This window comes from Natator depressus, chromosome 24 (genome assembly GCF_965152275.1).
Source record: "Natator depressus isolate rNatDep1 chromosome 24, rNatDep2.hap1, whole genome shotgun sequence".
NCBI classification, from domain to species: Eukaryota; Metazoa; Chordata; order Testudines; family Cheloniidae; genus Natator; species Natator depressus.
Window position 1 is genome coordinate 6,335,962 of NC_134257.1, and position 21,263 is coordinate 6,357,224.

The 21,263-nt window shown below is 48.2% G+C and overlaps 1 protein-coding gene across 1 annotated transcript in view; it reads right to left on the reverse strand.

The window, feature by feature from the left end:
- The window catches only part of LOC141976971 (nuclear receptor subfamily 2 group F member 5-like), a 32,344-nt gene that overhangs the window by 5,692 nt on the left and 5,389 nt on the right, over nucleotides 1–21,263 (reverse strand). The window contains exon 2 of the mRNA XM_074938149.1: nucleotides 3,582–4,106. Within this exon, the coding sequence (XP_074794250.1) occupies nucleotides 3,582–4,106 (525 nt within the window). The remainder of the gene's footprint in view (nucleotides 1–3,581; nucleotides 4,107–21,263) is intronic.

Consider the following 21,263-nt stretch of genomic DNA (forward strand, 5'->3'; position numbering starts at 1 on the left):
CCAGGGTCAGGCACGGTGTGATCGCTTGCGTAAGGGGCACACTGGTGGCTATTCCCTGATGGAGGGGCAACCATGCCAGCCCTGAGCTTCAGCTCTCAAGGCTTCGCCATTCCTCTCGCGACAGCAGCTGGTTTTCCTTAAAGCTCCAGCTCGTGGCATCAGAGGATGATGGGAGAATCTCAGCTTTCATTCTTTCTTCTGCTTTTTAATTTTTTTTTTTTAAGTACCTTTCTCACCCTGCCGGTTGCAGTTAGAAGCTTGAAAACATGAAGCCCACATTTGCCATTGAAAAAGAAATCACCACGAGGGAGAGGAAAGCGGGATGGGGGGTAGAGGGGGGAAATGTTCATTTCTGTTTTTTCTTTGCCGGGTTTTTGACTTCCCTGATTCAATGAACCTCCTTAGTGTCACGGTCTGTTTTTAATCAGCTTCGCTTTCTCCTGAACTCGCAAAATGCTGGCATTCTGTCAGGTTTCCAGCACTGCAAGAGAATTGTGTAAAATCCCTCATGGTTTTTTAGCCAATCTTGTAATTTAGGCAGAGGGGACTTGACTCAAGATTTTCAGTGATTCCTACCTGTCAGTAATAGAACAGACTTACAGATCACTAATCCACCCAGTGGATATCATCCCTTCCTGACTAGGATCAGATAGGGGATTTTAACCTTAATTTAGAAGGGCTGATTCTTCACTGGGTTTCTGCTCTAAAACCCCATCTGTAGGTGATCGGGGTCAATCTATCCGCCGACTGGAATGTCGCAGCTGACTCTTGGAAATGCAGGCCTGAATTGAGTGCAAATGTCTAGACTTTTTTAAGGACATCTGCTCTCAGATTAATTTCCCTGTGTGGCTAGGAATACCAGACTTGCCAGGTCTATTGATCCATTGATCCTGCTTTTTGCCAGACCGGAACAAATGTCTAAGCTATCCAGTCTGCAGGTCACCTGCCTACCGTGTCCTCAGAGACTTATGATCCAGCCCTGTCCTGCTGGAATAGACCAATAACCCATCCATATTTCTCCATCTACAACCAGTGCTGGAAGACCCAACCTAATTATATGCCTCGCTGTGCAGTTCACTACAAAGGGAGCGTATGCCAGATTCCACCCTGACCCCAGCTAGCACGTCCATGTGGATTTTCCCGCACCAGAGTGAGCGTGGAAAATCAGAACAAGGAAACGCCCCCACCCCCACCCATCCCTGCCCTCTTGTGCTGCTGTGGGTAGTCGTTTTTTCTAACGACTGCTCCTCTTTGCACGCCGAGCCGCACTCCTGGTTCTCCCGCGCAGCACGGCAGTGAAGTCATACCCCTCAGTGCTTGGGACATCACAACCCACTGCACCGGCAACGGCTGATGTCACAAGCCCAGCACAGTGACTTTGCTGCAGGCTCCGCGCGGGGCAAACCTCCGAGTTCAAGGAGAGTCGCCTAGCGAAGAGGAAACCAGAGCTAAGCCCTGGATTCCTGTGTGGATTGAGGCCCCTGAGAAAAGAGTCATCAGTGCAAAGTGAGCGTAAGAGGCTCCCGGATCAGAACGGTAGTGGTCTGCATTCACTGTGCATCAGCCTAAATAACTGCGCAAGATGCAGGGCAACGGAGAATGCCCAAAGTCATGGTATTAGCTATAATCCATCCTATGCTCACAGCGGGGCCAGAAAGAGTTTTCCTGACCCACGCAAATTTTTGAGATATCAAAAAAAAAAAAAAAAATCGCATACCCTGAATCAGGATGTAAAATCGAAATCTCAAAAATGTTTGCAAACCAAAAGCTTGGGGCAGGGGGGGAAATTGGGTCAGGTCGGTTGAAACATTTTCCTTTGATCATTTTGAAATGTTTTATTTCCACGCCAACCTTTTTATTAAAACGTTTCAAAACAAACAATTGTTTCGTCTCGGAAAATGGACTCTTTTTGGTTTTGCAAATGTCAGAAATGAAATATTTTGACAATCTCATCGGTTTCTTTCCCTAGTAATTGTTTGAGTTGGGATAGGATGACCAGATGTTCCGTTTTTATAGGGACAGTCCCATTTGGGGGGATTTTTCCTTATATAGGCACCTATTACCCCCACACACCCCGACCCCCGTCCCGTTTTTTCACAGTTGCTATCTGATCACCCTAAGTGGGGAGGTTCATCGAAACGGACCCCATTCTGATAACAATTTGGGTTTTGACGAATTGCCGTTTTTTTAATCAAATAAATCGTGTGTCTCAAAATTCCGCCTGATGAATGTTAATTAAGCCGGAAACTACCAAGAGCCAGATTTTCAAACAGACTGAGCCACCAGCAGTGTCTATTGAGAATTATAATCCAGTAGTTTCCATAGAGAACAATGCAAGCTACTGGGTGCTCAGCACAGTCTTGGAAATCTGGCCCCTTTATTGGTGTTTAGGTGCCTCAGTGAGAGCTGCTGGATGTCAATTTCTTCTGAAAATCTGGAGGAAGGACTGAGAGAAATTAACTAAAGCTGATTTCACTGCTGGATGCAGCTCATGGCCTGATCCATGGAGATGGGACACTGAACACACAAATCAGGGTTTAACTCTTCTTCTTCTTTTTTTTTTTTTTTAATTTTTTTTGCTTTGAAGTTCACCTTTAGAAAGACTGTTAGAACCCCATGTGTCCAAAAATCATAAGTCAGATTCCCCCCACCCCCACCCAACCATGAGATTGGCTTCAAAATAAGATTTTTTAAAAGAGAATTAATTTGGGTTTCTTTGCATTCACCCTTTGTGCTTTGGTTTTTGTCTTTTGGGGCTTTTTACCCTTTAGAGGTCGTGGTTTCCAAGCTTTTTTTCTGCTATGACAAAAGAAAAGCTGAGAAAGTATAAAGGGAAGAGTCTCACATAGTCACATGAGTCCAGGAGCTGGGGCTTTAAGAAAACTAGCAAAAATTGTGAAACTCACGATAAAATCAAGAGCATTGGCAACACTGCACTGTCAATTTAGTTCCAACCTCCGCAAATTAGGCTTGTGTTTTAAAAAGGAGGAGATTTAACAAAACCCGATATTAATGGAAACATTTCATGACTTTTTTTGGTGCAATTCTCTTGTGATCCTGAAAACCCTAACGAGCACCAGCATTTTGCTCTAGCAGGCGAAAGTGAAACTGACCAAAAAAGCAGAACGTGAAACAAACGCGGCCAAACAAGGTGAACGTCACCAGCCAAGTAAAATCCTGACACTGAAAACAGAAATGAACATTTTTTCCACCTTTCCTGCCCACCCTGTTCTCTCCCTGGAGGTGAAGGGACTCCTCAAAGCCAAAAGGTGACGGATCCCATTGAGAAAATGTCAAACGAGGTGAAAAATTTGTGCTGAAAGCCACAATGAGATATTTGTCACCAGCCCTAAGGATAGGGAGGAGGCAGCTACAAACGGGAGACAGACCTGCCCCCGTCCCCCAGCACAACACCCCGGCATGCACAAGGTGACAGCTTTCAAAGACACAGGTCACCTGCTCTAGCCCCATCCCTGCCCCTTGCCGCAACTCACCTGGTGCGAACAAGGGGAGGGGCTTGAGACAGGAATCACCAATGGGGGGAGAGATCTGCCCCAGCCCCGCCCCTGAGCCCCGCTCACCTGGCGTGAACAGAGCAATGGCTTTGAGGCAGGAGTACTCCGCCGAGTCGACGTGCAGGGCCTTGAGCTTCTCCACCTGCTCCTGGAAGACCCGGATGTGGTCCATGAAGGCCACCACCCGGTCGGCCGACATGGGCGAGGCGTGGAGGCCGGCGGCCGCCAGCAGCGGGGCCACGTGCAGCGGCATAGAGCACTGGGCGGCATTGAGCACGAAGAGCTCGCTCCAGGTCATGCGCAGCAGGGACACCTGGTCGGAGAGCTGGAAGTCGGGGAAGAAGGGGATGTTCTTGGCCCACTCGATGGCGCTGAAGAGCAGGCGGGCGGCCAGCTCGCAGATGTTCTCGATGCCCATGATGTTGGACTGCAGGCACTGGGCCCCGTAGCGGGAGGTTGGATAGGGCTCAGCCCTCAGCAGCAGGGAGATGAAGCCGGTCAGGTAGGAGTGGCCGTTGTAGGGGTCTCCGTTGTTCAGCAGGTACTGGCCGGGGCTGGTCTGCGTGTGGGCCATGCGTCCCCGTTGCACGGCTGCGGTGGGTGGGAGGGAAGAGAAGAGACGGGATCACCATAGGAACAGCGGCAGGGAAAGCAGGGGGCTAGCAGAGGTGCTCTGGTTCTGTCTGTAGCCGCCTGGCCTGAGACTCAGATAACTTGGTTCTAATCCCAGTTCTGCCCTTGATCGGAGCCAAATCACTTCCCTTCTCTGGGGACTTGCAAGACACCAAGGCTGCAATGACTCCCCGTCAAAGAATTGGGCCTTGTGACTGTCCTGGCCCAGGCAAATTGCTTCTCTGCTCTGTGCCTCTGTTTCCCTCGCCCACCCTTTGACCACCTTGCCTATCTAGATTAGAAGCTCTTTGGGGGCAGAGGCATCTAGCTGGGATTCTGATCTTGGCTGGGAGCCTCTAATCTAATACCAATAAAGAAAGAAAGAAAATCACTGGGTTGCGGGGGCATTAAATGGGCTTTGAAGGAAGAGCGACTGGGGGAGGGGGCCAAGATGGAGATGACACTTAGGGCAGGGCTGGCTGGAAAGTAAGGCCAGGGATTCGGACCTTGGTCTCCCACATCTCAGATGAACTCCCTCCCCACCTGGCTACCTAGGGTGGGTCACTCTCTTGGAATTTTCCGTATTTATTCCCTCCCCCACAAAATCAGAAAACAAGCAAAAGAACAGCAAAGTAAAGGACTGGGCTGGGCTGGGAGGGGAAGGGGGCCGGGAGAGGGAAGGCGAGTGACATCTTGGTTTCCATTTACTAGGGATCAACCAAAGCTTCCTAAAAAGTCAGACTAAATCTTCGCTGCTTTGTCTAAGGTCTCTTTTCTCCAGCATGTTCCCCGCTTTTTAGCTGCAGGGTCGGCCGAGTCGCAGGGCCAAGCTCCTGTCCCTGGAGGCAATGGGCTTTTTCCTCCCTCGGCATTTTCCAATGCAAATCGTTTGGCCGGGAAGTTCCCAACCAGCTCTAGTTTAGGATTCGGGAGTCGTGTTCAGTGGGGAAGCTTGTGAGATTTGGGCCCAAGCTGCCAAGGGCAGGTAATTATGAGGTGGCTGAAACCCTGTATAATCAGAGGCCTGTTCCTACAACCTTCGCAATGTCTCAGGCGTTCATGTCGTGAGATTTCAGTGACCTCTGAATCCTCTGTGCCCTGAGGGGTGAGATTTAATCACCCTGGCACAGGTATGACACGTCTTTCTGAAACAGGCGAGGCCGCCGATCAAAAGAGAACTAAGTCAGGGAGAAATCAACTCATTAAAAGCAACTAATCAATCATATGAGTCTAGAGGGAGAAAAGAAAAGAAGGTCACAAAGACGGTAAGAACCACAGTGGGGGGGGGGGAATCTGACTGCTGAGGTGGGTAGATTTATACCTGGTTTAGATGGTGGTAAATTTATAAGGGCTATAAACTCTCCGGCTTCAGGGCGTGAGCTAGCCACTCCCTGATGAGGTCAGGAAGGAACTTCCTCCAGGAGTAGGTTATTCCACCGGTGTCCACTAGGGGGTGTCCTCTGAGGCATCTGGCCCCAGATGCTTTCGGAGACAGGATACCAGACCAGAGGGACTCAGGATTCCTGTGTTTAAGGTCTGAGTTTTTTCAAGAGTGCTGAGCACGCACAGTCCCTGCTGAGGCCTCTGGGACCTGCAGGTGCCATTGCCGTAAACGTGGCCGTTGATCTTTATTGCCCAAGCTCTGAGTTCAGGGCACCACCGCAGTCTAGCATTCCCTGCTGCCGCCCCTAGGAAAATGAGAACAGCCGAGTCTGGTCACAGCAGTGTACCTCTGTGGGCTTCCTTGGACTTGCTCCAGATTGACACCAGCCTGGGAGGAGAGCTGGGTCCAGACTGGCGTGTTAATTAGAAAAGCAAAAAGCAAATCTTGTCTGATTAGGAACACAGGCATTGCCAGACTGCATCAGACCCGAGGTCCATCTAGCCCAGTGGCCTGTCTCCCGCAGCGCCCAGCACCTGCTGCTTTAGAGGAAGGTATAGAACCCTGTAGAAGGCAGAAGTGGGAAAATCTGCCCCCATGAAGGTCTCATCCTGATTCTTAATAGTTAGAGCTTCGTCTGAACCCTGAAGCCTGGGGTTTAATCATTATTATTATTATTATTATTATCCTCATCCCTAGCTGTTATACGGCACTTTTCATCCATAGGTCTCAAAGTGCTTCACAAAGGAGGATCAATAGCATATTCCCATTTTGCAGATGGGGAAACTGAGGCACAGAGCAAGGCAGTGACTTGCCCACAGTCACCCACCCAGGCCAGTTGCAGAGCTAGGAACATAACCCAGGGCTGCTGAGGGCCCCGTCTTCCATATACTCAGCCACACTGCCTTCTAGATGGTTTGCTAGCAAGAAACATTTAAAACTCAGATTCTCCCCTGCTCTGCACCTTGTGCTGTCCTTGCCCCTGGTGCAAAGTGCTACCACACCAGAATGGCAGAGTTTCACACCGGCATTGCACTAGCGGAAATGACTGCACAAGGTGTAGGGCAAATGGAGAACTAGGCTCCTTCTACAGGAGACAAAAAAAAATCTTTTGTTGACTAAGACCTGAGATGATTCAGACTGAAAGAACTTTTAAAATTAAATTTACTTTTCACCATTGATCCTGTTTTATTTTCTGGCATTTCTCCCAGCTCTCACAGGAACATTATACTGTAATGGAGGGGGGTTGGGGGAGAATCTGGCTATGGAACAAACTCCCTGGGGAGATCAGTCAAATCCAGAGGCTGACTGTCATAGCACTGCCTCTTCACACTTGCAACACTGACACCCCATCTACCCCGGAACCCCAACACGGACATCCCATCTACCCCTAATACTGACCCCCAGTCTGTCCCTGAATCTCAGTGCAGACACGCCATCTACCCCGAACCAACACAGACACCCTGTCTGCACCCAAACGCATACAAACCAAAACAAAAAGAGGAAATTAATAAAATCTAAAAAACTCCAACCCCTAAAAGCAGCCTGCCCCAAGCAGAGTTTTGACCCCTAAAAGGGAAAAGTGCCAGGGACTCCATGAAATCCACTAGGGGATTTTGCTCTTGCTATAGATTTTAAATGGAATGTGCCCAGGTATTGCGATGATGCGCGGCCGTGTAAAACCCTGAGCTAGACAGAGTGACACTGGTCAATTTAACTTTATTTGTTACGAGTCAGTTTCACCCTCAAATACCCCTATAGTAGCCCAAGGATCTTGGCTTTGAAATTACAGCTAGAGCTGTGTATGACAGGTCTTTTGGTTTGCTGGCAGGTCTGAAAAGTTGGGGGGAGGGGAGGGGGAATTGTTTTAGCTTGACACACACATGAAATTTTTCAGCATTTTCAGCAAATCGGAAAAAAATTCTTTTCAGATTGAACAAAATGTTTCGTTTGACCCGAACCAAAATGTTTCCTTTCGATTGCTACCTTTCTAAGAATGGCTTTGCCTTTTTAAGTAAAAATCTGAAAAATGGAAACGTTGAGTTACCAAAAGGTCAAAAAATGAAACCTTTTGACTCTTTCACCAGTTTGTTTTTACCAAAACAATTCGGCGCAATCGACACAAATCCGTGAAGCGATTGACCAAAATCTGCACTGTGCAGTCAAAGAAATGTTTCCGAGGCATAGTCTCACCCAACTCTATTTCCAGCACTGCAGGGGAAGGGTCTAAATTAAAAACCTGTTTGGGCTGAAATGAAAACACAGCCAGTGCTCTGATTGCGTAAGCAGATCAAGGTTTGTAAATCTTTCCCCCTCTTCTCCTATTTGCTGGGCCTGATTCCCTGCTTAGAGCTGCTTTTGAATCACAGTGTTGGTGGGGAAACGGGGGGTGGCATGGTCAAGAAATGGAAGAGACACGTGAACCCCCAGGGCAGAACAGTTAAGTGTATTGCGTTCCACGGAGCTTCAAAATTTGGATTTGGGCCTAATGCAGGATTCAGCTCATTTTGGGGGGCTTCTGTTGTTTGCTTTGTGATCTTAAAACCCGCAATCTGCAGTTGTTGGCTAGGAGCAGAGTCGGGAAGTCCTGATTCTCTGCAGACGGTTACATCAGTGCATGCAAAGTGGAGTAAAAAGCTGCTGTTCTGATTTAGTAGCTCGTTTGCACAAATGACGCTGACCACACAGGACACAGGGCTAAGGAGAACCAGGTTCAAGAGATTCCGTGCTTGGTATTGCTAGGGAAGCCAGGAGGCTCATGCAGGTAGCAAACCCAGGTTTAGCTCCACTTCCGGAGCCAGACTCCGATCTCAGTAATGCCAGTGTAAATGGGGAGTGATTCCACTGAAGTCACTCTGCTTTGTAAAACTGGTGTAAACAGGATCAGAATCTGGCCCTCTTTGTTCCCCTTGAATTCGGACTCTAAAATGGGACTTTCCCTCCCAGACAAAGACGAAACCAACTAAAATAAAATGACCTGCCAGTTGGGAGGGGGCGTAAGGTTCTGCAATGCGGGGGAACAGTCTGATCCTGGGCACACTTACTCTTGGGAGTGAGGCTTTGCAGGATCATATCCTGATTCCCCGCTTCACTTGCAGCCCAAGACACTTCCCATTGGTGGAATGAGTTTGCTGGGTCTCAGTCTCTAACCTGCCTCACTGGCAGCCCCAGCACGGAGGCCAAGGACTGCCTAGGCCAATGAGGCTGAACTCCCCTCTCACCCCAGAGGCAGGGTCAAGGCCCTGTACACAGGGAAGCTCACACTGCCGCTTCCCCAGCTGTGCAGAGAGAGGACTTGGGGCTCCCGGGGCTTGTCAATTGGCACTAGCATCGGCCGTCATCTCCGGGCCAATCACTCTTAGGATGCATGCGGGGGAGGGCGGGGAGCAGGGAACATCAATCCCAGCTGCCCAGCCCGGAGGCATCCACCCAACGCAGTCTGTGGGGACAGCATGAGGCAGACCTTGGCGTATGGAGAGTATTTAACACAAGATGTTAGCCACTGCTCTCCTAGCTGGATGGCGCAGTTCTAAAGCCAGGGGTCCTCTGCCTTAGTTCCCTGTAACTAAGTGGAAGGCGTGAGGTGGGCCGGGGGTGCTCTCAAGTGAGCCCTTGGGCATCTCGCGTTAAGCCCCTGCTAGGGCTGAGCTAGGCAAGCCACGCTCTGTATGGTGGGGCCCTTTCCCAGTGCAATGTGCGTGTGGGATTCCCTTTAACATCAGCAGGGTGGGGCAGGGACGGGGCTAGAAAGGAAAAAGGACGCAGTGGACTTGTTTGTTTCACTGAAAGAGACTAAAAGGACCAGGTTGAGGGGGAGGAAGAAAATGGGCCCAATGCCCTTCTCATTTACACTGGCACAAATCAGGAGTGACTCCGCTGAAATGAGCACAGTGGCACCAGGAGGCAGCACTGGTGCGAGCAAAGGGAGACTCAGACCCAGGGCGATTTCCGTGTGTGCCAGGGTGGGTGTGACAAAAAGAGAGAGAGATGGAATACGAGAGAAATGAAAAGAGGGGCAGAGGAGACAGGCCTAGTGGATGTGGCTTTGAAATCCCACGTGTCACTTAGCAATTAAGAGAGCCTGCCTGTGCCTCTTAATTGGGCGAGTTTGCCAGGATTCAAAGAATCTAGCGGCCGGAGAGCTGCAGCGTCCACTGTGGCCAGATGGTACCATGGTGCGGTCCTTTAAAGGAGGCAGTGTAGGACAGCAGGTAAGGTACCGGCGTGGGGCTCAGGAGATCTAGGTTCTAGTCGTGACGGCTGGGTACCCTGGCTGAGTCGCTTCTGAGTCTCCTTCCACCTTTTGTCTCGTTCAGTGGTTCTCCACCTGAGGCCCACGGGCCGCTTGCGGCCCAATCAGCACAGAGCTGTGGCCCATGTGACCTCCTCAGCGCCATACAGGTATTATGGGATGCGGCCCACGACGGTAAATAGGTTGAGAACCACTGGAGTTAGATCATGAGCCCTTTGGGGTCGGGGCTGGCTGGCTCTCCCTGTGTCTGTGCGGCACCTGGCATGACGGGGGCCCTGATCTCAGGGCCTGTAGGAGCTACTTCAGCGATGGTGGCCAATTCCCCCCACCCGCAGCAATTTGACCATTTACAGCACTAAATGGGGGGTGCGATGCCGTGATATTGAGTGGGGCAGATGGTTTCGTCCTAGGAGAGGCGCAAATGCCCCCTCCCGCCCCTTCTGGGGTTTGGTTTTAATGGCAGCAGGCTCCACCCATGGGCCAAGTGCAGCTGAGTGGGGCGGGAGGGTAACCTGGGCAAAGAGGTTTGTGAATGAAAAAGTCGTTCCTTGGCAATAGGAAGCTGAAAATATTTGACACTGTGATAACACTTGGCATTTCTATCGTTGCTGCCCTCTAAGGGCCTGAGACCACTGACGTCAATGGGTTTGGGACCCAGTCATAAATAATGTCTGAGTGTTAATCTGTACAATGTCATGGTGATGTATGACCGATAGGGAGACTAAGGAACAGAGGTGGCATGTTCTAATCACGCACATTAGGGACAGCGGTAGGAAGCCCTGCCTCCTAGCAGCCTGCTTTTACCCCCTTCCCTTCCAGGAGCAGGACTAGAACCCAAGTGTCTTAGCACCCACTCTGCTCCCTAGACAACAGCCTGGGCTCCCTGTTTGCTAGGAAGAAATTCTCCCCTGCCATCTCGAAGCTCTGCAAATCACTGATGATGCTTTCGCTAAGCAGCTAAATGTCTTTCGAAACCATATGGGCACAGGTCACAAACCTGCAGCTGAAGACCATTGGTGCAGGAGTGGTTTGCTATAGAGATCCACGGCTGACAAGCTCTTTATAGATGGTCGCTCTCATGAGGCATTCTTGTTGTTATTAGTGTTTCTATAGTTAAAGTTACAAGTAGAGCTGGATAGGAAATAAAAGCATAAGAACGGCCAGACTGGGTCAGACCAAAGGTCCATCCTGTCTTCCGACAGCGGCCAAAGCCAGGTGCCCCAGAGGGAATGAACAGAACAGGTCATCACCGAGTGATCCATCCCCTGTCACCCATTCCCAGCTTCTGGCAAATGATTTTCCCATCCTGGGAAAATGGCTGAGATTTTGGCATTTTTTCCCTTCCTGAATCAGAAGGAAAAGTAGAAATTCCAAAAAATAAAAATTGCTGACTGAAAAAAAAAAAAATCTTTAGATCGGGTCAGTAGAAACATTTTGCTTTGATGATTTAGACGTTTCATTTTGATTTCAGCCATCTTTAATTTTTTTTAATTGTGCTATCTTTAGTTTGAATTGGAAAACAAAATGTCATTTCAAACCAGGAAAAAAAAATGAAATTTTTCCTTTGGAAAATGTCAAAGGGTCCTGTTTTGACAAAAAAAATTCAAGTCAAAAACCTTGTCCAAACCCACCTTTTGCTGCAAAAAGTTTCAGCTTTTCCCAACAAAAAACATATCCTTGAGACCTCAAAAAATTCCCTACCAGCTCGAATGCCTTTTATGTCTAATTCCTACCCCTTTCCTCTGATAAAATACTCCCTCTCCGTTGGCCAGGAACGTGTCCTCCACAGTCTTGGAGTGATTTAATTCAGCTAGACAAGGTGGGTGAGGCACTGTCTCTTATTGGACCAACTTCTGTTGGTGAGAGAGACAAGCTTTCAAGCTTACACGGAGCTCTTCTTCAGGTCTGGGAAAGGTACTCAAAGACGGGTCACCGCTCCATTCAGGGTGGAACGGATTGTTAAGCGTAAGGAGTTAACACGTGCTGCAAGAGACCATTAATTTAGCTAGTCAGAAGCAAATCAGCCGAGCCATTTCCGACATGAGGTGGGGAAGGGACAGATTTTCAAAAGCTCTCATCACCCGAGAACTGCCTTGCTCTCAGAGAAAGCTCTTGGAAATCTTATCTGGCCACTTTATGTAGGTGCCTACGGGGAGCTAAGATGTTAGCCAGATTACCAGATATTAGTCACCTCCCTTAGTGCATGGCTGGAAGGCGCTTAGCCAGTACAGTGAAGGCAGGATTAGAACCCAGAGCAAATGGATGGAGCTTTTTCAAAAAATCAGTCCCCAGTTGTCGGTGTTTTAGCCGTTGGAATTCTGGCCCTGTGGTCCTCACGGGAGAAGAGATTTGATTTATTTTGAACGAGTCTCCTCTACCCTGTTTTTTAAGAGACAGGATCTAATGAAAGCCCTACAGCCCTGATCTCTCTTGTTCTGCAGGCGTTCACAGAGAGATTTTCTCTGCCTCTTACTCAAATAAGTTCTTCCCGCTCCCCCACTATGAAATCCGGGTTCAAACGAACTCCAAATTGCCAAGCAACAACCCAGCATCAGCTGGTTTGGAGTCTGAGTGACAGGACGTTTGCATGTCTCCCGTGGGCCAAAGGAAAAGCTGTAGATCAGCCTAGAGGCAGCTGGGCCTGGGCTCTGGAGAGGAAGGGTGGACCAGTGCTAGCCAGGAAAGCTGCCTTTGGGTCCCTGCTCTGCTACAGCTTACCTGTGAGACCTTGGGAAAGTCACTTAGTCACTCTAGCAGGATTATAGCACTTCCCTGCCTCACAGAGGGGTTGTGAGGGCAAATGCAGTGCAAAATGCTCAGATACAATGGAGATGGGGGCCAGGTAAGTACCACAGAAAGGCTTAAAACAGTAGGAGAATAAACTTTTTGCCCAGCGCCTCTGATGAGGATTGGGGCCCCATTGTGTTGGGTGCTGTATAGACAAAGATCCACAGGGAGGAAGGCCAAAAGGGACCACTGTGATCATCTAGTCTGGCTTTCTGCATAGCAGGGGGCTATAGGACTTCCCTGAACTAATTCCTGCTTCAAGTCCAATGGCTGTTCTTGAACTAAATCATGTCTTTTAGGAAAGCACAGATAATAATAACAACCCCTCCTGGCTCTATCATCAGTGGATCTCACAGTGCTTTATAAAGGAGGTCAGAAGCATTGTCCCCATTTTACTGATGGGGAAACTGAGGCACAGAGAGGGGACGTGATTTGCCCATGGCCATCCAGTAGGCCAATGGCAGAGCTCAGTTGGGTCTCCTGCATCCTAGTCCAGTGCACGATGCACAACGCCTCCTTTCCCACCATCTACGTACCCGCTCAAAGACACCGAGCAGGTGGAGCCGGAGGGGTGGGGCACGAATTAGCCTCGCTTCGTCAGTGATGCGCTTTTTCGTTTCGTTGAGTAATTGGAGGGAGGGTGGGGAACAGTCCCACTGATCTTTGTTGTTGTTCTCCGGGTCCCAGCTCCCGGAATCATGGGAGAATCTCAGCTTTCATTATAAACAAGCAAAAAACCCAAATGGTCCTGTCCCTGTGGCTGCAAAGAAAGGGCTGGAAACCTGACCCCTGAAAGGCTGAGAGAAACCAGAAGGCAAACAAAAAGAACCCCAAGGTTGATTGGCTTAAAAATCATGACATTTTATAAAATAACCTCAGTTTTAGTGGAGCCCTGACTCCTGATTTCTGAACCCTTTGTATCCGCAATACTGAATTAGTGAGAGTGGTCCGTTCGTCCCCTTGTACAGCCCAAGATGGGGGCTCCTAGATGCTACCATAATACACCTAATAGCAATAAAAATCTACAGCCCATAGCACAATGAGGTCCTGGTCCATGACTTGGGGCACCCAGGCAGTACCGTAATGCACCTAATAGCAATAAAAAATGTATGTCGCCTAGCACAATGGGTTTCAGGTTTCTGGTTCCATGCCTAGGGCTGGTAGGTACTACCAGGAGACGATGACATCAGAATCATAGCAGAGCAATGACACACGCCATAGATTTTTGGCTCCAGACCCAAAGCTGAAGGGTGTTTTGGATCTGGGGATGCTCTGTGCTTTGCGGTTTCTCTTGCCATAGAGATCCGAGCAGACGGCGCCCCATGAGTCCAGCTGCAGCACGGTGGCTAAAACAGCCTGCAACAGCAAACACAGCAGCCTTGTCTGCTGTATGTTGTACTGAATTCTGCTGCCCCGTAGCTAGCTGGGTGGATCTGAGAGTGATAGATTCCAAGGACTGTTGTGATCAGCTAGCCTGACCTCCTGTGTAGCCCAGGCCAGAGAACTTCCCCACAATAATCCCTAGAGCAGAGCGTTTAGAAAACCAGCCGATTTTGATTTCAAAATTGTCAGCGATGGAGACTCTGCCGCGATCCTTGGGACGTTGGGCCAGTGCTTAATGACACTGGCTGTTAAAAATGTACACCTTATTTCTCGTCTGAATTCATCTCGCTTCAATGTCCAGCTGTTGGATCACGACATACCCTTCTCTGCTATGTGGAAGAGCCCGTTATTAAATATTTGCCCCTCTCGTACGTACGTACATACGTACGTACATACATACAGACGGTAATCAGCTCACCTGCTCTTTCTTAAGCAAAATGGATTGAGCCCCTTGAGTCTGTCACTCTAAGGCAGATTTTCTAATGGCTCCTCTTGGCTCCCTCTCCAACTGAGCAACACTCTTCCCGAATGATGCGCACCACAACCGGACGCAGGAGTCCAGCAGCTGTAGCACCAGTGGGTCTTGCGATAGCTTGATGTGATCAGTTTAATTTGATGGGGCAGCTTCACAGGAAACTGCCTTGCGCCTGGCCGTGGTTGTCATCGCCCGGCCGTGCATTAAACGGTGAAGGAGACATGTCTGGAATATACCGTTGACCGATTCTGAGCGCACCCCAAACACCTGTTAGTATGACAGGTGCCCTCAGGATCAGGCCATTTGGTCTTAAACACCCCCATTGAAAGGGTGCAAATCTGGGCCTTGTTGTACAGGTAGAACCCTATCCCCCATCTCGTTCAGAGCAGCAGGTTGCTGGAGGGCTAAATATGATGCCCAGATGCAGCTACTGGCCCTATAGCAAAGCAGGGGGGAAGTTTAGCAAAGGATGGCAGAGGGCTAAGACAGTACGTGTGTAACCCACTGGGGAGCATGTATGACAGGCAATGGAGTCTTTGGTTTGGTGGCCAAACCAAAAATTCCAGAAAAAAAATTAGTTTCCAGTCAATTGGAAACAAGAATTTTCATTTTTTTCCTCACCAAAATTTTGTTTCATTCACTGCTCCTGAACTCACAGGGAGCCGTCCACTTGGATCACTGGGCAAAGAGAAACCACAAGACATGGGATACCCCTCGATCCAAAACACCCTTCGGCTTTGGATCTGTGGCCAAAATTTGCAGCTTGTCATTTACCTGCTAACTATTTGTTATTTATCATTTTATTTGACCAGAAAAAGAAAAAATTGCATTTTGTTTTCTGGGTTTTTTTTTAAATCCTTGTTTGTTCGTTTAAAATAAATCTAGCTAAATTTCCAAATGAAATGTCAGTTTGAAATGAAAAGTCCATTGTAAACGGCCATTTTCTATTTAGTTTTTCCTGGCTGGAACTATTTGCTGAATTCGACCCAGATTTGCAATAGTTTCATTGACCCGAAACTGCATTTTGCAGTGACTAAACTATTTGACTGAAAAATATGGCCCAGGTCCTGAATAGATCCTGATCTACTGAGGATCTGAATTCTCACTCCTTGCCATGGAGTTTTAGCTTGAGCTGCCGCAGCTCCTGGTTTTAGCTGTGGAGAAGGTCCCCAGTTTGATCCCCAGTGCATTGGCCAAGAGGGAAACCATCACACATGCATGCCTGTGAAATGTCCCTATGCAATGGATAGCAGGGCAGGCAGCTATAACAGTGGGTGCATGGCTGTTTTGTGCATCTGCCCTTCTTATTAGCATGTGGGAGCAGAGAGACTGGTTCAATGAGCTCAGCCTTGCAAATAAAAATAAAAAAAAAAAAAATCACCATACCAGCGCAGGCACAAGATCTGCTCATCTACCTTCCCACCAGTGACGGAAAAATTAGTGAGACTTTGCTAACTTGTCAAAAAACTAGCTCCTGACCCACCCGCCTCGGTGAGTAGGCGCAGAGAATATTTTGCAAAGCTGGGTTAGCTAATCTATCCTGCCGGAAAGGAACGACTGAAAGGGGTTCCTGGGGACCTGAGAGCTAAAACAGCTGGGATGGGGAAATTCAGCCTCTTTCCCCCCCCCCCCAAACCACCAGTATCTATTGCCTGCCGTAAGGTTTAATCCCCACTCTAGCGCCGTACAGTCGCTCTCTAGAACAATCTCTGCTAGCACCTTTCCTCCGACGCACCCAAAGCGTCCCCTAAATACAAATGCCGCCTTCCTACACCATTCCACAAGGCAGGGAGCTGTCTACCTATTGCACAAGCAGGTAAACTGAAGCACCGAGAGGAAATAACTTGCAGCCAGTTGCGTAGCATATCTGTGGTAGCACTCGGAATAGAACCCAGGAGTCCTGACTCTGACCACTAGGCTCCACTCTCCTCCCAGAGCTGGGAACAGAAGCCAGGTGTCCTGACCCCCCACTCCCTGCTCTAACAATTAGCTCAGACATCTTCCCTAAGGTACACATGTGGCTCAGTTTTTCAAAGACCTTGACTGCTATTTAGGCAACTCAGTAAAGGCCAGATTTTCCAAAGACTGCAACATTTGCGGTGCTGGGCTCTCTGGATTATTTTGGTGGCTATATGGGAGCTAAGCTCTTGTGAAGAGCTGGTCCTTAGGTAGCACCTGACTCTGATGGAGCCCCCGTGCAAGAACTGCAAATGTGACATCCCACCATAACGAGCAGGGTTGCTGTAACGCGGACGCTTCAATCCTGGGTTGTTTCTTTGGCCAAAGAAACAATTGTTGTGTTTGTTCCGCTGTTCCCCAAAGAACAAACAACACGTTTTACCCCAATCGCACTGGCCGGGGATCCCTGGACGTGTTGCACCTTTGAGAATACGCGGAGGGTTTCCCTCCCTGACTTATCCAGCCGCCAGGCTTATCACAAAACAAATGTTTGTCCTTCTTCCACTGAGCATCAAATAGCCCCAGTCTGGTGGACGAGGGCCAGATCCTCAGCTGGTGTAAATCAACATAGCTCAAAGGAACTCCATTAAACTAGATGAGACTCTGACCCAGACGTTTTTTTTGCCCTCTGGTCCAGGATCAAATTGATGAATTTTGCTCATGTCTCGTTTGGAATGCTGTCTGAAAGCCAAGACCTGCTCTGATCTGCCAGGATAAAACCTAGGTGTTTTTCACTCTCCATTGCTAGGCATATTGGAAAGGTGGGGTCAATAGATTCTTCCATTTTTTGGTATATTAATTAAAAGAGCTGTGAGAATAATTGAGAGATTGGTTCACTGGCCATTCTGAAAGGAATTTTGGGTCAAACTGAAAAGTAAATTTCAAAACAAAAAGTCACTTCAAATTGAAACGTTTCATTTCAAAAGCATCAAAATGAAACTTTTCGATTTTTTTTCTGTTTTTCGGCCAAAAGAATTGGACAAAAGTGAGATGAATTCACGCAATGGTTTTGGTCAACCTGCATCTGCATTTTGGAGAGGTTGGGGAAGGTTTCTACCAGCCCTAGATTTAACTGAAAAGATAGAACCCAGGACTTGGATCACAGAAAACTTTCGAGGCCACCGTCAGCTGACACTGGTTGATTCTCATGCCCACTTTGCTTTGGGGTGTACAGCTGCAGAAGGTGCAGGAGAATCTTGACTCCGTGGGTCTGCGATTTGGAGTGGGGGTAATAATGTATTTGTGAAATTCCTAGAGGGAGGTGTTTATGTATGTGTGAAAAGGGGTGGGGGGGAATATGGGACAAAGACCCTGCTGCTGCTGACAGAGGAACCGATCAGATTGCGATATATTTAGCAAATGATCATGCAAACCATCAGAAAAATGGGGGTGGGGAAGGGAATTTGTTTCCGTGACTTGGCAGAGATGGTGTTTAGAACTAGGGAGGAGTTTAGAGGGAGCCATTTGACTTTAGCACCCATAGTTTAGATTTCTGCATTCAAAAGAAACTGATTTGGTCGTGCAGCTCTAGGGGCAAGTAAAGGAGATGGGGGATTTTTCTTGTTCTCGGCCAGCCTGCTCTGCATCCCAGCAACAAACGTCCAAAACCAGTAAGGGCCTGAAAAGCTGGAAGCTGGTTTTAGACTGGTGGAAAACACAAAAAAAGTAGCTTTCCTGTTGGGTCCCCGCCCTTGTGCTATCATTACACCAAGTGCTAAGTGGATAGAAAAAGCAACCGAGGCAGAATGGGTGGACCTGGTTTTCACTTACTCAAAAGTGTTGTCTTCATGGGAAAGTTTTTTCAGGATAACCTCAGGTCAGGTCTAGGCTACAGACTTCTTCCAGCATAGCTCTGTCAGTCAGAGAGGTGTGATCCCTGACCGACAGACCCAAGCTGGCACAAGCCCCTGGCGTAGCAATGCTGAGTTTTTACCAGTATCACTTGTTTCGCTCGGACTAAGAGATACTGTTTTGCTGGTCCACACTAGGAGGGCTTTGCCCGTCTAGTATACTCTAGTGTTCCTAGAGTAGCCCTGGCCTAAAGCAGATGAGAACTTTTCCTCCAGTATCTGAAGGCCTTGTTTTGGTTTAGTTCACATCCCTTGGGAAGGGGGGTTAAACTGAACTGAAAAATCCCACTCTTATACCAGAATATGGGATTATCTGAACATGGAATAGCTATCCCCATACGAAGCCCCCGTAACATGGACACGATTATACTGGTATACCTCCATAAGGGATGGGGCATAGACCACACTGGTATAAGGCACCTTGGTACTGATCTCCACTAGGGATTGCATTGGGACGACTATACTGGTAGAAAATCACCCCCTAATTGTTTTAGCCCGAGAATGCACACACCGAGGGCACGCCAGTGATGAAAGACACAGCCTTACAGGCCTGATTCGGACAAGTCTCCCTGGACAACCCATTGGCACTATGCCCTCCTAAGGAGGGCAGAATCAGACCCTCGCATCGTCCAGTGGATTGTGACTCAGCGAGGTCTCGGTGAGGGCTCTCATCCCAGTTCTAGCACCAGCGTGCTGCGTGATGCAAGTCAAGTAGTCACGACCCGTCTCTGTGCCTCAGTTTCCCCTCCAAGCCTTTGTCTATCCGGTCTACTTAGCCTGTAAATCCTTTGGAACAAGGATTCTCTTCAACAACACCCAGCGCCATCAGGCCCTGATCTCACGTACAGCCTTCAGGTGCTACCATAACACACGTAATAACAACTCTTCTCCCAGTGACCACCCTCCCTCTGAGGCTCTCAAAGCCCTTTACAAACACTAACCCCCGTGGGGTTGGGATGGGGAAAACCGAGGCATGGAAAGGAGAATTAACCCATCCACGTTCACAAAGCCAGGAAGCAAAACCTTTTCCCCAGCTCAATCCTCGGGATTGCGAGGGAACGGACTAACTTGACCGCTTCTGTATTTGAATCCTTTTCGGGTCAAAGCCTAAAGCTCCTGCCAGTGAACTACAGCGCAGGCTGAGGGTCCAGCGAGCTGTTGCACCAAATGCTGTGACGTTAGGTGGAAAAAATAGAAAGGATTTGTTCTTTTTTTATGTACCAAAAATGATATGTACACGTCCGAAAACTCTTCCGCAGCAGAGAACGATTACAGTTCATTAGATACTAGTCGCTGAGGCACTGGGGATCTTAGAAATTGGGGAGGATACAGGTTTCCCTGGATAGACAAGAGACAGAACTGGAGAGAGAGAGACAAGATGGAATTGGAATTGACTAAAAACAACCAGTGTCTTTCTTTCCGCGGCACCGTAAACGGGTTTTTGCTCTAAGCATGTACAGACCAGTCATGTTGTGCCAGGCACGCTTCCCCATAAAGCCATGAGAGTAATGCAGGAGGGGGAGAGAGAGGCTTTGTTTAATGAAAACGTGAGTGGTTTCTCTACCACCGCTGCCTCAAAAACAAGGGGCCCAATCTCCCAACCCTTACTTCCACGAGCAGTCCTATGCAAATCAATGACGTTGCTCAAGTGAATGAGAGTGGCCTTTGCATTTCAGGGGCCCGAGACCTGTGGTCAATAGCTGTCTTTGCCGCGTGAAAGGATTCCTAGCACTGGGTTTTTCCAACCAGCTAACAGGCGACAAGGGAAGTTTAGGCACTCAGGGGCCCGATGGTCAGTCAATGTAAATTGTCAATATGTAACACCAGAAAGAGAGGCTGACCGCTGCTGGCATTGAAGTCAATGGAGTGATGACAATATACACCCGCTGAAAATCTGTCCCTCAGTTTAGAAGGCTGCTTCCCCTTGCCAAAGTCTCACTGTCTGGGGATTTCATAGAAGAAGAAGAATAACGCATACACTGTTATACTATGGCGCAGATCTGCCGCTGGTGTCAATTGTGATAGCTCAGTGGAACCATGACAGCTTAGACCAGCTGAAGAGATGCCTAAATCTGCTATAAGACCTTGCACCTAAAAGGACCTCACAGACATTAACAAATTAAGCCTAACAACATTCCTGGGAGGTCGGGGACATGCAACACCAGGATACATCAGAGTTCTATGAATCGTCTACCTTCCATGAGTACCGAAGAGTCTCATAATTGATTTGTTTGCAGCTGTGGTAGTAACAGTTTAAAAATCCACCCATGTCTCAGCAGTAAGGGTAAGCCCAGTTATCAACACGCTGGCTGAGAAAATACATGTCCCATGGAGAGCAATATTTTGTGGACAGCTTCTTCCACACAGGGAAAGGAAAAAAAAAAAAAAAGGCAGATTCTGATCTAAATGACACCGGCCTAAATCAGGAGTTGAGTTCAGCAGTGGATTTACACCAGTAATGCAACTCAGATCAGAATCTAGGCAGAAGCTCTACGTAAGTAGATGGGGAGTGGGGGAGTTCGCTTAGAAAACAAAACATGGCTCTGTGTCTATTGATCAGAAACTCTTCAGAACAAGGAAGGCACCTTTCTCTTTGTCGTGAAATACCATGTAAATTTAGGGGGATACAGCAATTAGTAATAGCAGTAATACAAAGAAGAGATATCTAAGAACTGAAAAAGAGGTGATTTCTCTGCTGTGTGTTTCCTAGGTTCTGAGGGAATTGTTTCTAATCTTTGGTGATTGCTAGCAAAATACTGGTGACCACCCAAAAAATTGCTGATTTTTTATGCCTAAAATAATTCCTGTTTTATTTAAAAAAATAAATCAAATGGCTTTGAAAAAAATCAAAGGGCTACACAGATACTCAAATTTAAAAAATCGAACTTATTTTTAAAATAAATGCCCCCTCTCTCTCCTCCCTAATATTACTCAGCTTTACAGACCAACTTTTCGAAAGAGCTCAGTTCCTATTTCGGAACCTACCTAACCCATCCAGGTTTCCACCAGTGCATCTTAATAGATGCCCGGCACTTTTTAAAATTCTACT